The 16,023-nt window shown below is 43.1% G+C and overlaps 1 protein-coding gene across 2 annotated transcripts in view; it reads left to right on the top strand.

Moving 5' to 3' along the window:
- The window catches only part of GNAO1 (G protein subunit alpha o1), a 408,671-nt gene that overhangs the window by 328,517 nt on the left and 64,131 nt on the right, over window positions 1-16,023 (top strand). The window contains exon 7 of one of the 2 annotated variants that reach the window (XM_090063851.1): window positions 11,950-12,103. The exons of the other annotated variant lie outside the window; for it this stretch is intronic. Coding sequence (XP_089919977.1) covers window positions 11,950-12,103 — 154 coding nt within the window. The remainder of the gene's footprint in view (window positions 1-11,949; window positions 12,104-16,023) is intronic. 2 annotated transcript variants of the gene reach the window in all.

A 16,023-nucleotide genomic window follows, 5' to 3' on the forward strand; every position in this document is an offset into this window, starting at 1 on the left:
CTGGAAGTACTGGTCCACTTACGGGTCCACCGGGGAACACACTTCCCGCCCCCCCCCCGCCCCCTGGCTCAGCAATCGACCATGGGGGGACCCTGGGTGCCCTCCCCAGACCCAGGAGGCATCAGTTGCCAAGCCAGGGGGACTACTGGGGACCCTGACAGACCTGGAAGTGGACTGGAAGTGCTTCTGATCCACTTCCAGGTCTGCTGCCGAGCATGCTGGGGCCCCACCCCCACCCCATGCTCCTGTGGGATGCTTCAACCGCTGCACCATCACAGCATTCATGAACCACCTGCTAAGGGTGCCGATTCGATTCAGAGAGATTAAAGGGTCTCCTGATTCGATTCAGATTCAGAGATTCAGCCACAGAATTGGGTCAAATCTCCACTAAATCAAATGAAGGACCGAAGCTTCGCACAGCCCTAACTAAGGGGCTGCAGCTGATTAAGTCAATCAGTAAGTGAGGGGAAGTTGACTGGCTCACCTGGAAATAAAAGGGGACAGGAAGAGGAAGTGCAGAGGAGAGTGGGGAAGGTTCACATAGAGAGGAAGGGCTCTTCAAAGGAAAACTACAGGCTGAGAATTAGCCCATGCTGGAAGTTTTTATTTTGTATTGTTTTATATTTGCAAATGAGCTCTGTGCTGCAGATTAACCTGAGGCTTTGAAGTTTGTGTTGCTGGGACCAGGTTAAAGGTGTAGTCATGTGGATTGTTTGCTTTTGCAGAGCCCTGGGAAGCAGGAGAACCCAAGGCACTATAGCCTGTGTTTCTAAGCCCTGGAAAACAAAAGAACACAGAGCATTACGATTTCTAAGCCCAGGGAAAGACTGTTGCTGGAACCAGTTTAAAGGGCTCAAGGACTGATTTGTAGGGGGTTGATAGCCAACCTGGCTCAACTGGTGGAGATGCTGGGGATAGCTAAATCTTCCCTCCAAGGATGGAAAAGGAGCCTCTTTTGCAGCAGCTCCAGCTGCAACAGCAGCAATTTCATAAGCTCCAGCTTCAACAATAGCAACTTCAAAAAGACCTGCAGCAGCAGGAATGTCAAAAAGAGCTGCAACAGCAGGATTTCTTATGGCGGCAGATGATATGACAATGGAACCTTGGTCAAGGGGGTGGAGGCTCTGTGCACCCCAGGAGCAAGCCTTGGATTCTGATCAAGATGGGGCTGGACGATGATCTAGAAGCCTTCTTAGCTACATTTGAGTGTGTGGCAGAGGAGTACCAGTGGGCCTGGGACACCTGGGTGGTGCAGGTGGCCCCAATTCTAATGGGGGAAGCACAAGCTGCTTATTGCGTTGGGGTCAGAGGCATCTCAAAACTATGAAATGCTTGAAGTTGCAATTCTTGATTGCCTGGGTCTCAGGGGAGGCTTACTGGTAGCAGTTTAGAACTGAGGCCTGGGACCCCCATTGCCCATCCCCAAGCTATGACTTGGAGATTAAAGGATTTATGTACCTGATGGTTCCACCCAGATTGTGGAACTGGTGGCAGCTGGGAGCAACTTTGTGCTGCCCTCCTAGTGGAGATGTGCAAGTGGGTATACTACCTTTTATGTGGCCAGTCTAGAGGAAGTCACTAGGAGGGGAAAGGACTTTCAGGTGGTGGAAATGAACTGCTGAGACCTCTGAGAAAGTTACTGCTAAGCAGTAGGGGAAGGCCCAGTGGGCACAGGGTGTCTGCAGAGATGACATGGAGGGCACCAGACTGAGTGGCAACCCCATCACCTCCCCAACCCGAGCACAGGGAGATGCTCACACCTGACCTTTCTGGGATCCTGGTACTACTAGGGCAACCCCAAAGTCTGCACAGAAAGCCAGATGCCTAACTAACTTGCTTCCAGTGATAAGAGAAGGGACATAGAGCCCAAGACTGCCCCCAGGTGGACTGCAGGGATTCATTGGCTTAACTCATTGGACTAGGGATGGGGGAAGGAGGACCCTGAGATGAAGAACTATATGGTCCCTGTAAAGACTGGGGAGGTCTGGGTCAATAGGTTTGTGTACTCCAGCTTAGATCAGACATTTGTCCAGACACAAGATGTGAAAGTCAAAGAGATCTCAGGGGAATGTGACCTATATCCATGGGGATACCTGCCCCTATCCAGTGGCTTATCTGACACTTCATTTGGTGAAAGTGAGAGTCAAGTGAGAGCTTTGGGGCCTCCTAATTGGCCTACCCCATTGTAGCAGGGAGACACTGGAGCTCAATGGGTTGCCTTCTGTGGAAGGCCCACCGAATGAAGAAGCCTTTGGGCCCCAACCCAGCAGAGCCTACACTTGTGAAGATCTTCCCTCTTATGGACCCCCAGCTGTTTGGGCCATAGCCCTGCTCACACCAAGAATGGAAGCAGGCTTGGTGAGAAGCCCTTCTTGGGCAACAGAAGGACTTAGGGAAAGATGTTGTGGTCCAGTGTAACTTAAACCCTCCAGAAGGGGGATATTACATGCTGGAGCCCACTGAGTCCAACCCTGAGCTGGAACTGGGTCAATTGGGAGTGACCCAGGGTGTTTTTGCGGGACCAATGGGAAGACCCTGTGTTTATGAGACTATATGGCCATTTAGCATGAATAATAGGCCAATTATCCATGACCCCTATCTGACCAACCAAGACCCCCATTCTGAACTGCAGGGAGTTCTCCTGGTCCAAATGACCAAAACTTAAGCTATGAGAACTTGGCGGTCCCAGCTGTTGGTGCCTTGGCCTCACTACAAGGAAGTGCTAAGTTTGGCCCATGACATACCCTGGAGAAGTCATCTGGGGCAGGAGAAAACTCAGAGCCAGAGACTCTTCTGGCCTAGAGTATAGGATGAGGTTAAGAAGTATGCTGCCTTGAATACCAGTTAGTAGTGCCCCAGATCAGTCCTAAAACCCCACTCATGCCTGCTCCCTGGTTGATATCCTGTTTGAGCAGGTCAGAGTGGATTTAGTCAGCCACCTAGTAACCCAGCACCTGAGGTGCTTGGTTCATATTAGTTCTCATGAGCTATGCCACCCACTACCTGAAGGCTGTAGCAATTTGGACGGCATCCACCCAAACCATGGCCTTGGAACTAATACAGATTTTTTTCCCAGGTGCATATTCCAAAAGAGATCTTAACCAACCAGGGTATGGTTTTTTTTTCTGGACTGTTACAGGTGGTTTGGGGTTTGCTCAAAGTCTGGTCAATCAAGACCTCAATGTACCACTCCCAAATCAATGGACTCATTGAGCAATTTAACCAGACATTAAAGGAAATGTTATGGAGTTTGTGTTGGGTGAGCTATGAAACTGGGACCAGCTACTCCCCTATCTGTTGTTCATTATTCAGGAGGTACCCCAGTCGTTTACAGGCTTTTCACCATTCAAGCTCTTATATGGAAGACAGCTCTGAGGGGTGCTAGACCTAGTGCAGGAATCATGGCAGATCCAAACCTCCAAGGCACAGAATGTCCTACAGTATGTCCTAACGTTACAGGAACATCTAGATTTGGTGGGGGCGCTTACAAAGGAAAACCTTGAAGCTACCCAGCACAGGCAAGGACAGCACTATAACAAAGGGGCCCAGCTACAGGTATATCAGCCTGGAGACCAAGTGTTACTCTTACTTCCATCATTGGAAACTAAGCTATTGGCAAAATGGCAAGGCCCATTTGAAGTACTACAGCAAGTCAACTATGAAACACACCTCATAGGGAAGCGTTGCAAGTCACAGGTGTAATCCTGTAAACTTTTAAAACCTTGGGTTGCCTGAGAAGCTTGCCTGATGGCCCTGTACTGGAAGACAGCTACTTCAGAGGTTCAGGATCCTCCCACCAGTCCACCAGCAGGGCCCCATTTGGGGGAGGACTAACCTCTGCTCAGCAGGGACACATGAACACTGTGCCAAGAGTTTGTCGAGATGTTCACAGAGAAACCGCACCATCCAAAGAATATGCTCATGAATTCTGGAATGGTTAAGGGACAGAGTCAGGCAAGAGATGGCAAAAATGCTGAACGTGGGGAGTCACTGAGTGAATGGAGCAACCCTATTGTACTGGTTCTGAAACTTGACCACTCTGTCAGGTTCTGCACCAACTTTCATAGGGTCAACGTAGTTTCAGAATGAGACACATACCCCTTGCCTAGGACAGATGAATTGGTAGAAGGAATTGGCCGTACCAAGTATATATCCACCTTGGACTTTGCAAAAGAGTATTAGCAGATTCCACTGGAACTCACATCCTGGGAAATTGTGGCCTTCACCACCCCATAGGGGCTATATCACTTCCAGGCTCTCCCCTTTGGACTCCAAGGTACCCCAACGACATTCCAGCGATTGATAGACTGAATACTCTGGCTGCACTGGGCATATGTGGTTACCTACTTTAACAATGACATATTATTCACCAATACATGGACAGACCACATACAAGGAGTTAGGGCAGTCCTACGGTCAATATGTGCAGCAGGCTTTACGGTCAACCCAACCAAGAGTCACCTCAGCAAGATGGAGACCAAGTATCTTGGATATATCCTGGGCAACGGTAAGGTCTAGCCCCTGATAAACTAGTTACTATCCCCAGTACTCAAAACAAGAAGACAGATAAAATCCTTCCTGGGCCTGGCTAGCTATTACTGGAGGTTTATTTCTCAGGTGTGTAGCCCTCATAGCCCACCTAACTAATTTCCTGCGAAAGGTGGTCCTACAACAGGTGTAGTGGTCACCAGAGTGTGCAAGTGCATTAGGAGAGAAAACGCTTGCTATGCAGTGACTTGGTCCTAAATTCCTCAGACATGGGGAAAGAATTTATAGTGCAAACGGATGTTTCTGAAAGAGGTCTCGGGGCAGTACTAGCACAGGAATTCAAAGACTGCGAACACCCCATCATATACCAGAGCTAGCAGCTATTTTCCTGAGAACAAAAATATGCAACAATGGAAAAAGAGTGTCTAGCTATTAAATGCCATTGAGATCCTCCGGTATTATCTCTTGGGGACCCACTTCCTACTAGTCACTGATCATGCTCCATTAAAATGGCTACATGCCATGGGGGAGACAAATTCTCGACTAACACATTGGTACCTTGATCTGCAGCCATTCAACTTTGAAATATGCCACCATACAGGAACTGCCCCTGAAAATGTGAACTTCTCCAAAGAAGGGGAGGGAGAGAAAGAAGAAATGGAAGAATTTACCTCAGGCTCCACTCTTGGAGGGAAGGGTATGTAACAGGCTGCTGCCTAGCAGCCTGGAGCAATTAGCCAGATGGTAATAGGCCATCTGCCTAAGCGGCCATAGCTGCCTCAGCTGATCAGTAATGAGGGGAAGTTGATTGGCTGACCCAAAAATAAAAGGAGATGGGAAGAGGAAGTAAAGAGGAGGATTATTGAGAGGGGAGAAGGGTTGCATAAAGAGGAAGGACTCTTTAACTGAAGACCCAAGGGTGAGAATTGACCCTGGCTAGGAGTGTTTATTTTGGAGCTGTGTGGCAAATTAACCCAGTGCTTTGAAGTTTGTGTTGCTGGCCACACGCTACAGATGTGTTCATGTGGATTGTTTGCTTTTACCTGAGCTCTGGGAGGCAGAAGAGTAGCCCAGGCTATTACAGTTTGTGTTTCTGAGCCCAGAGAAAGACTGTTGCTGGGACCAGATAAGAGGGCTCAAGGACTGATTTGAGCCAGGCTAAATGGCAACCCTCTAGATAGCATTTAAATCTAAAACAAACTTTGGATATCCTTCACTTGTACTCTACTAGTTCACAAGTTGTTTGAAGCAGGGGCACCTGGAGGGGAAGGTATCTCAGCAGACTAGAAATTTCAGGCAGCCTCCAAGTTAGGCTGATTTTATCGGACAGTCTTTTCAGGGGAAAAAGTCTGCACCCAAATTATTCATATTAGTCCATCCACTCAAAAGCTGACAAAATGAACCAGTTCAATAAGCACTGATCCAAATTCCCTCCCCCACCTGCAAAAATGAAAGCCTTGCTTGAAGTTCAGAAGAAACGGAAACTGTTTATAGCAATGCCGTTAAGCTGCACAGCCCAGGGCTCCTAGGTTCCCTTCTCCCTGCAGACCTTCAGCTCCAGGTCACTGTAGGCCACCCTGACCCCAGGGACAGGGACAGGCAGTGAAAGTGGGAGGAGAAAGGGGGAGCCTGAGCCAGTCACTGAGGGGGTAGGGGGGAACACAGTTTAACCCCTTGGGGCCACATGTGGCCTACAGGCCACTAGTTGGACAATCCTGATTTATAGCAACATATCTCCTTTGCTTTAAAAGGCACATCACTGATTTCTATAATTGCAGCACATAGAATATGCTTTAGTGTTTGAAATCATTTCTTAATAAAAACTAGTAAAGTGTGACACTTCAAATTATGGTTTTCAGCTAGGAACAGCCATGCAAAAACAGTAGGAGAAACACTAATTTTCCATATTATCCTGAACTAATAATCTCAGAAGAAAGTTGTGCTCATGAGATTTCAAGGCCTGCATTCAACAAACAATCTAAGCTTTGCCAAACAGAACAGCCAAACCATATGAATCCAGGCAGTCACAACTTCCGGTTTCCTCTTTTAGCAGTCGGCAGGAATCAGAAATTCTACTTGTATGGTACTGTAGCCTCGGGCCTGGCTGTGTAAGGTGCTGAACTTATTGTATAGCCAGAGCAGAAGGATGAATGGTGTGGAGAGAGTAATGTCAGAATTTGCCATTGCTTTCATATATTTCCTATAGGGAGAAACTTTAAAGCCAAATTAAAATAGTATCCATGTTTTCCCCTAGATCTACCTAAATAACTGACAAAAAACTTTCCTCCAGGTCATCAGATGGGTCACACACAGCTGCCTATTGTGGGTAATATACCTCCACCTAGTCAGGAATGGAGTTATTGTTATTATTTAGCAATACACAGTAAATGAAACAATTCATTAGATGTCATTGAACAGTAAAGTTTTCTGCTCTCAAATGTGGCAGTTCAAGAGCTGTTTCAGCCTTCACAAGACAAGGGCATGAAATCATCCCACATCCATTTTTCCATCTCTAGAAGTACAGTACCATATTTTTTTATATAGTACGTACCTTTTCCCCTCCAAAAAAATCAAATGTTTAAAATCATGGTGCACATTATAAGCAAGGAAATATGGTAACTTCAGTTTCTGCAGCATATGTGGGGAGGGAGCAGGATGCAAAGGAATGAAACCAACTTGGTACCTGCTCCACAGAGAGCAGCATAACAAGCATCCTGGGCTCCCCAGCTGCTGCTACTCAGTTATGTACTGCTACTTACCAGCATTTTCAAGGAAAGATCTTTTTCTTCTTCATTCTGTCTTTCAGAAACAAGGTGCATATCTTATTTGGGGTGGTGTACATGAGAAAATGCAATATTTGCTATGTTTATATTGAGGTGACACTTAAAGATATTGTTGATGTCCATGTTACTGGATATGTACCATCCAGTTATATCCAATTATGATATTGTGCCATTGACCCTTAGGTAGGCATTAGCTTTGGGCCTTTCAAAACTGGCATTTGCTGAGTGACATAGTTCTCCAGGCTATAACTGTCCAATGGAAATTGCATTGCAGAAGTGAAAAACTTAATTCCTTTGAACTAAAAAACAAGTCCAAGGATCTCTGACACTGTAGAACATGAAACTAGAATGGGGGAAAAAGGAGACCAGTTTTTGTGGCAGTGTACTATAGTTTGGGTCCTTAGCACTCAGACAATAGTCTGCACATTGCCAGGAGCAAAAAGGCTGAATTGACTATAGCTATTTTGCAACAATTAACAGTTCTATTTTGTGGTGGGTTGAGAGTTTGTCACTGTTCTAAAAACCCCTAACTATAGTTTTTATTTTTATCTGCACACTGTAAAAAAACTGTTTACTCCACACAGCAATAAGTGATATGGGTATGTTTTCACAATGACAACCAAATGCACCTCTAAGTGATGTTTGTCTCTAGCTGTATGCCCATATGTGTGTACTCAAAAGGAGAGAGAAAATTCCACTTCTGAATATCAGGGTCAGATGGTTTCCTTCTGTGTTGGTATAGCTGCTTCTTTCATTAGGGTCTTCTTCTTCTAGTGTCCTGTCATTATCTTTTCATTTTATTAGGATAATAAAGTATGTTTAGGAGCATTGGTTCAATGAATGGATTTAGAATTGGAAGCTATTATCCTTAAGAATCAAAATGTTCCAATATTCCTGCTAATAATGATTTACCAATGTACCTCAAATCAAGTACAATAATGGATTATGATTGTTGCAAAAACAGAAAGTAATTTATGTGGGAAAAGTGCAAAATATATGGCTACATATGGCCATTATTGATACATGCTAGCTATACTCAATGGTACCAAATATGCCTTTAAAAAGCCAGTATAGGAGCAGTGCACATTCTGAGAGAATATGAAATCCATTCTTCAGTTTTGGATAAGTCAGGAGCGTGACAGGATGTAAGGAGATCCTCAGCCAGCCCTGCTTGACCTGAAGAATGAGTTACCACAAAGAATGGCACTTGAGTTCTGGTAGCAGGAGAAAAACAGAAGAGAAATCCTGGACATCTGTCCTTCTTTCTCCAGCAAAATGCATTCAGCTCTCGACATAATCTGGAAAAAGAAATGGAAAAGCTCAGGGAGGAAAGCCATACCAACACACAGATAGAACCATAAAAGTTCTCCAATTCTGGGTCTGAGAGCTATTCTGTTTATCCTAATCACTGTAACAAAGAGCAGTGTGGATGCTATGGGTAAAAGCCTGGCCCCACTGAAGTCAACAGAAATTTTGTCCTTAGTGTCTTTCATTTCACCCTGTATATGTCCCTGAAGAGAAGTCACGTAATCCTCCAAACAGGAAAGAGTTCTTCTCCCTATGGAAAAACTTTTAGATAGATTGAAGTCTCCTACAAAAGACTGTTAAATATATGACATCTTGAGAGAGAAAAGAATACAGGAGATAACATGGATTTCCCTGTGGGTTTAAGTTTGTTAGTCCAGTTACTGTTAGTTAAATACCCACCTAAACAGCATGACTCATTATAGTCTATGTACTAATTCACAAAAGATCTTCAATGAAAATAATGTCATTTACCTGCCTTCGGTTTCACACCATGGAAAAAAAAATCTAAATGGGGGAGACCCTTGCCTCTATCCTGTTGCTGTAGACCATCTAGAGGACTTTCCACTTTAGTACTTTCATTGTCCATTTTGCACATTGTTCAGAGAAATTTGGTTGGTCCCTTTCTCTTTCAGAATGTTTCTTTTTTTGTCCTCTGGCACTGAGGTGGAGGGTTGGTTTGTTTTTAAACCAAAGAATGACAGGTCTGTCATTTGCTCCTGGGTAACAGCAGGAGGAGGGCGACAGAATATATTATATAGTCAGGAAAAGGATGCCCTGAGCCTTGGTCAGACACTAGATGACTCTCATCTGTCCTTGGGGTTTGGTGAGATCTCAGGTCTTGGTGCTGGATTTGAGAAGAGCAACATAACATTATTATAACTACTATTTTCTACTTGCTTTTATTTAATTTTTCCTGATGTATGCATATTATGCTGAAAGCTGAATGACAAATGACTGTTACTGGGGGAAAGACGATGATTTCCTTGCAGGTTTTAATGAAAATGTTTAAAACTGAAAAAGAAACCATAGGATTTTCATGGGCTCTTTCAACATTGTGGCTGTAATGGATAAATGACAATGCCCTGGCAAAAAGTCTGCCTGATAATGTCTCTAGTCTGTTTATAAAGCAACACTGCAGTGTTCATTATATTGCAATTCTTGTACTTCCTAAAAACCTGTCTTTGAACCTATTCTGATTGTTGTTTCATTATATTGTAATGTGATGAAGAGAGTGGTAAGTATCATAACATTCCACAATTTAAGGTCTCTGGTTACAGTATAACAAAAGTTGTTATTAAGGTAATCCAAGAAGCAGTGTTGACTCCTTGCTGTGTATACATCTGCCTTTAACCAAAACAAATGATAAGGAGTGGTACAGAAAATATTTTGTGAGGGACTTCAGTTAAAAATGACTAAAACATATTTGTGCGTCTTTTCATCCTTTGCTTTCTCCTTTTCCCATCACAAAGGGTCTTTGAAAGCCAGGAGACATCTGAAAAAAAATCTTTTAAGGTTTTCACAGGGTTGTACTTTTGATTCTACCACTAAACCACAAAATTGTAACATCTTTGAGAATCCAAGAGAATTATTAAGCTTGTAGCCATGTTATCCTTGTCACACATGGGAGAGAGGGAAGTAATTCAATTTAATGAAATCTGCAGATTCTGATCAGCAATGTATGGTATGGCATTGAAATACTTTATTTCACAACCAATCCAATTGGAAGCTCAAGCGTTTTAGTCCGCGTATTTTTTTTTAAATTTAAATAAAACATTTGATTAAAATAAAGCACGTCAGTATAAAGGAAAGTGCTAATAAAGAGAATATGGGGCTTTTCATGCAATCAATACTTGCACATGACTCAGCAGGAAGGATGTGCAAGTGGTGCCAGGGAATGGAAGAAGCTCCCTGTTTGCACACTGTACAAGTCATTTTGTGTGTCTAAATACAGGTGGGCTGGGCCACATCCACCACTGAAAGGATTTAACAGATTAGAAGTATGTAGCACTTCTCTTTCTCGCTTATTGCCTGCGTTCATTTTAACGTCTGCTAGTCTTGTATGAGTGTGAGTGGGACTGGGATGCACTATCCGAGGTGCTGCCAATGACGAAAACCAAGAAAGCAGTCTGGTCTGTAACCTCATTTGCCTTTGATAATCCCATGACTCTTTGGGTGTGCTTCATCCTCATTATGCCTGCTCTCTCTGCTATCCCGTTCCTGGTTGGGAGGCGGCCACGCAACCGGCGTGTGCGCTCCAGCTTCGGCCTCTTGCTCCAAACATCACCAAGCCTCAGCACCTTCACAACTTTTCCTCGGCCGTCTGACCTTATCTAACCAAACAAAGGCCAAAAAATGAGATTTTGAGAGACCCACCAAATTTGGCAGGTATGAAGCTTCTCTTGAACCAAGAAAAAACAAGTTAAGAGTTGAAAGCAGCAGTGGACCATGACACTACTGGTTGACTTTGCCGTGAGCTCTTTCTACCTCTATAGACAACGTGGCAGACTTTGCAACTTCCTAACCAATACCTTAAATTTCTTTTGTTTTATCCATTTCCTCTCTTTTTGTCATTTACTGCATGATTTATAACCAAAACACACTGCCTTCTACCAGCATGCGTGTTTGAACTTGTGACTCCTTTACTGGCAAACAAGCTAATGTTCTTCCATGAGGCATGAGCTAACACTATCGGGTTAGTCTGCTAACTAGTAGTCTGGTTGTTTGTAGGTCCCCTCCATTATGGTTTTCTCTTTTCTTTTTTTCTTTGCTAAATGCTTTTTGTCAAGCCATTTTCAAATAAAATCACACTAAAAAAGCCCTACAAAAAACACACTAAACAAAATAACAAAAATGAAGCAAAGGTCACAGCAAGGTCATTGCCAAGAAGTTGTCACTTACTGCCTGCTTCCAACTCTGGATTAATTCAAGGAACTCACCAGTCCTTGGTTAATGTGCCCAACCAATTGTATGCCACACACAAAAGAAGGGGAAAAATGTAATGAAAACATTTTAGAAAATCTGCATGACCTACACCAACACATAGATCTGACTGAAGGGCAGAAGTAGTTTCCCCATACATGCATGGTGCATGATGATTTATATGAGCTGACAACCTTTAAACTACATGCTAGTCAAAATAAACAGCTCTTATACAGTTAAATGCCCTTATGTTACTAACTGTACATAATTATCATAGGGATTGCATCTGTGTATGTATATGCTCACCTGTATGTATACATACATTTATTACATATACTGTAGATTTTTTCTTTTTTTCCCTCTTTAATTTAGTTATTTTAGATTGCCCTACATGTTGAATATCACATAGTCACTATCTTTGTCCTGACGTGTCCTCTCCTTTGTGTTGCAGAACCGCATGCATGAATCGCTGAAGCTGTTTGACAGTATCTGTAACAACAAATGGTTCACAGACACATCCATCATCCTCTTTCTAAACAAGAAGGACATTTTTGAGGAGAAAATTAAGAAATCTGCATTGACAATCTGCTTTCCTGAGTACACAGGTAATGAGAAATTTATGGAATTTTTGAAACTCATGGGCACAATAATGCTTGAAAAAGTGTGTGGGGCTTGGGGTAATAGGATACAGTGCCTCCTTTATCCTGGTCCAAGGTATGTCTCAAACTAAGACAACAAATGTTTCAAGCCTGCAACCCTTAGCTAAAACTCCCTGAGACTTCTGTGAAAGTTTTCTTTGCATGAAGGCAGTAGACAGACCTCCCATTGGCTGACAAAGATACATGGCCACCATTACTAAATCATCAGCATGGGTGCCACTAGCTGACACCTGTGTAGCAGTTTCAGCGGCAAGATCAAGAACTAAATGAGCTTGGCATCGTATAACGTCATCACTGCTGGTAGCTGGCGCAGTCTGGTGTAAGTTTGAAGAAGCTGGGCTGTTTGTCACAAAGTGACAGAACCTTAATGAGTATTGTGGTTCAGCAGAGAAAATTCAGTAGATTTTTTACATTTAAGAAAGTCACTATAATTTGGTAGGCAATATGGAAAAGCAAGTGACAGACCATGATCAAGTAAAACCTAATCAGGATTAAAGCAAGAAAACACTCCATTTTACCCTCTTCACATACTACCATATTGATTTACTAGCTTCCAAGCACTATGTAGAAAGTTGCTGCTGTTTTAGCCCAGTGGCAACTATGCGTTATGTATCCCCTGTGTCAACCACAGGGGATATTAGCTGTTGCAACCACCACCCAAAGACTACAAATCCTCTAGATAAAGCCATAGCAGATCAACTGTTTAGTTCTGCAGCCCCTAATTCAATCTTCAGTAGGACAGCTGTAATAGTGGTCATCATATTGGAAGTAGAAGTTTGGTAAGGATGTGCTTGCCCCTCAAAGATGAAATGGAAAATAAGTTATCTTGAAAAATCAGACCACAGGTGCCACAACAGAGCAGTGCACAAGAGGCCCCACTTTCCTCTGGGCTGGCTGTCTCATATCTGACTAGCTGGCAATTAAAATGTTTCATCTTGCAAAGTTGGTAAGTTCCATCTACTGCTCCATGATGCATCTCCCAGTCTTCCAGAAACCCTCATTTAGAGTCTGAGACAGCTTTAAAATAACTATTTATCATACTGAATTATTTAATCTTACTAGAGACATCTGGATGAATCAAACTGTCAGACATAAAGGCAGACTGCTTTGGCAATAAATGTAGTTGTGAACTAGGTCTATCAAGAGAGTCTCATATTTCTGGGCATGCCAACAGATTATTAACCATAGTTTCCTGTACCTGACCGCTTGATTCCCACTATAAATGGACGAGTGATCCATCATTTTTTTCTGTGCTGAATAGTAAATTAATATTGAACCTTTTGAATTCAAAAGAGATTCTGTAGCTTAGGCTTTTGGAGAAATCTCAGCTATTTACCTGCTAACTAAAAACCTAGGGCAACAAAGGATTTTCTGTACTTAAAGTCCTTGAGGGCTAATTTTAATGAACTTCTGAAGTATGAACGAATGTGTAGGCCTGTTGTGGAATTAATGAAGTTGCCTAGAAATGTAAGGCCAGAAGGAACCTCAAGAGGTCGTCTAGTCCTTCCCCCTGGTCTGAGGCAAAATCAGATATACCCAAACTATGCTTGACAGATGTGTGTTTAACCTGTTCTTAACTGTCCTTAGTGACAGAATTCTCCAGTCTCCCTAGTTAACTTATTCAAGTGTTTAATTATTCTCATAGTTAAAAAGTTTCCTTATTATCTAATCTATATTACTTAGTGCAAATTAAGTCAATAACTACTTCTCCTACTGATGGTAAGCATGGAAAACACCTGATCAGCATCCTTATAAATAAATTATATTTGCAAACTTACTACGCCCCTTTTAGTTTTCCCCTTCCTAAACTAAACAAACCCAGTTCTTTTAGCCTTTCCTTATAGCTCACATTTTATAATCCTTCATTTCAGTTGCTCACCTGTAACCCCGTTCTTAAGGGATTCTCATGGTTATTTTTAATTACATGGACATATAGATGGTAGACAGATTACAACAGAATATAATTTATTTTTCTATACAGCCTTTCATACTAAAGGTAACTCAATGCAACTGCATTGATTCAATACCAGAGGCTATATCAGCAGCAGCCAAACAAGCTGGGAAAAACAAAGAAGGGTATGTGCAGACATTACATTTAGATAAACCTAACTAGTCAAGTGCTTATCTGTCTGGACATTCAGAGAGGTTGCATGAAGCACAAATGGTGGCCCTGATCTAAATTCATTCACCTGAGGACGTGAACTAAGTTAGACTGGGAACAGGTTACCCTGATCTAGTAAACGCCTTCACACATTTGGAAAGCAACCCCAGGGCTGAGAGAGTGCATCCACTCACCTCAGCTCCAAGGCTGAGCTCTTCCTACCCCCCTGACCCTGGGGGCGCTATTTTTAGTCCCCAGACCTCCACCCCTGCAGACAGACACCTCCCCAGGCTCTTGCTAGCTCCCCTGATTCCACCTGCCCCTCCCCCACCCCAACTTACTTGTACTGGGCTCCTGGCATCACTCCCAGTATCAGTGAACATGCACACAGCTATTCCAAATGTATGATCATCATGTGGCTTAAAGTAAATCACACGATCGCAGGTCAATGCAACAAACATCTGCACACATCATAAAGTTTTAAGTCACTTCTGCAGTGCCCTCAGTTCTGAGCCTAGCTGGCAGCCCTATATAATTCAGAGTATCCTACAGACTGCTCTAAATTGTAGAGATCACAAAGCACTACTCTGGAAGTGGGAACTACCAGAATGTAAGGAAAGCCTCAGCCTCAGCCTCAGCCTCAGCCTCAGCCTCAGCCTCATGCATTATTTTCCCCTTTTGCTGCACCACTATCAGCAGTCAGGAGTGGAGGGCATCAGAGCCAATACACAGGTTCTGAATGATCTAGGAATTGCCCTAATAAGAAAGAAAGCTTGGAGGGCTGGATTGCCTAACTTCTGGGCTGCTTTGTGTTGCCAAAACAGTGCACAACAGTGCTGTTGCAGGACACAATTAGGGTTAGTTGTGTGTTCAATGTGCAGACAAACACAGCAGTCAATGTGCAAAGAGAAATAACTCCTATCCAGGCTTGGTCTTGGAGGCTTTGCTTTTTTAGAAAGATAGAAGAATATCAAAAACCATAAGGATAACCATGCAGTTTTAGTCAATAATCTGCTATCTTGTTCTAACTGCCTCAAAACTCAGTGGAAGCCTTTTCATTGACTTTATTGGGAGCAAGTAAAAGAAGGAACCAACATGTAAGAGCCCACCTTCACATGAGACTCTCAGTCTCTGGTTCAGCCATTCAGAGTTTAATTTTAAGTACTTTTTTTTTCTTACTTTGGAACCTAACTCTAAGCTTGAAGTTAATTCATGCAGAACCATTTGCGCAACAGGGCCTCCATTGCCAAGATGAGATTTCAGTGGGAGCAAATGCTAGAGAAGGTGAACTAGCACGGGAGTCCCAGGAAGCTGGCATTGTGGAAAAGCAACATGATATGGAGAGTTGTGCTAGAATTCAAAAGGAATAATTGATAAGCCTATAAATCACACAGAAGGCTTTTAAGATGAAAAAGTTGGTTACACAAAATGCTTTTAATAAAATGAAGTATCAGTATCAAGTGACAATTATTTCTGCTGACTGACATAGAACTGTTACACGAATACATCCACAAAGGTGCCTTTTTATGCTAAAGCTCCGTCCATTTCTTTCTCCTTAATTTACCTAGGCTTTTAACTAATGCACAATACTTAGCAAAGCAGTATCAGAATCACAGGGGTGCACTTTATCATGAGTCAGAGTTATTGATCCTCCATTGCTCTCAGTGGGAATCCGATGATTAAATCCTTACGCTGACAAGCAGCGTGCTGACAAATTTTCCCTTCATAAAAAATCCCTTATAGTCATACTGGCATGACAAACAAA

The sequence above is a fragment of the Crocodylus siamensis genome, chromosome 9 (assembly GCF_052110815.1).
Source record: "Crocodylus siamensis isolate JL-2025a chromosome 9, ASM5211081v1, whole genome shotgun sequence".
NCBI classification, from domain to species: domain Eukaryota; kingdom Metazoa; phylum Chordata; order Crocodylia; family Crocodylidae; genus Crocodylus; species Crocodylus siamensis.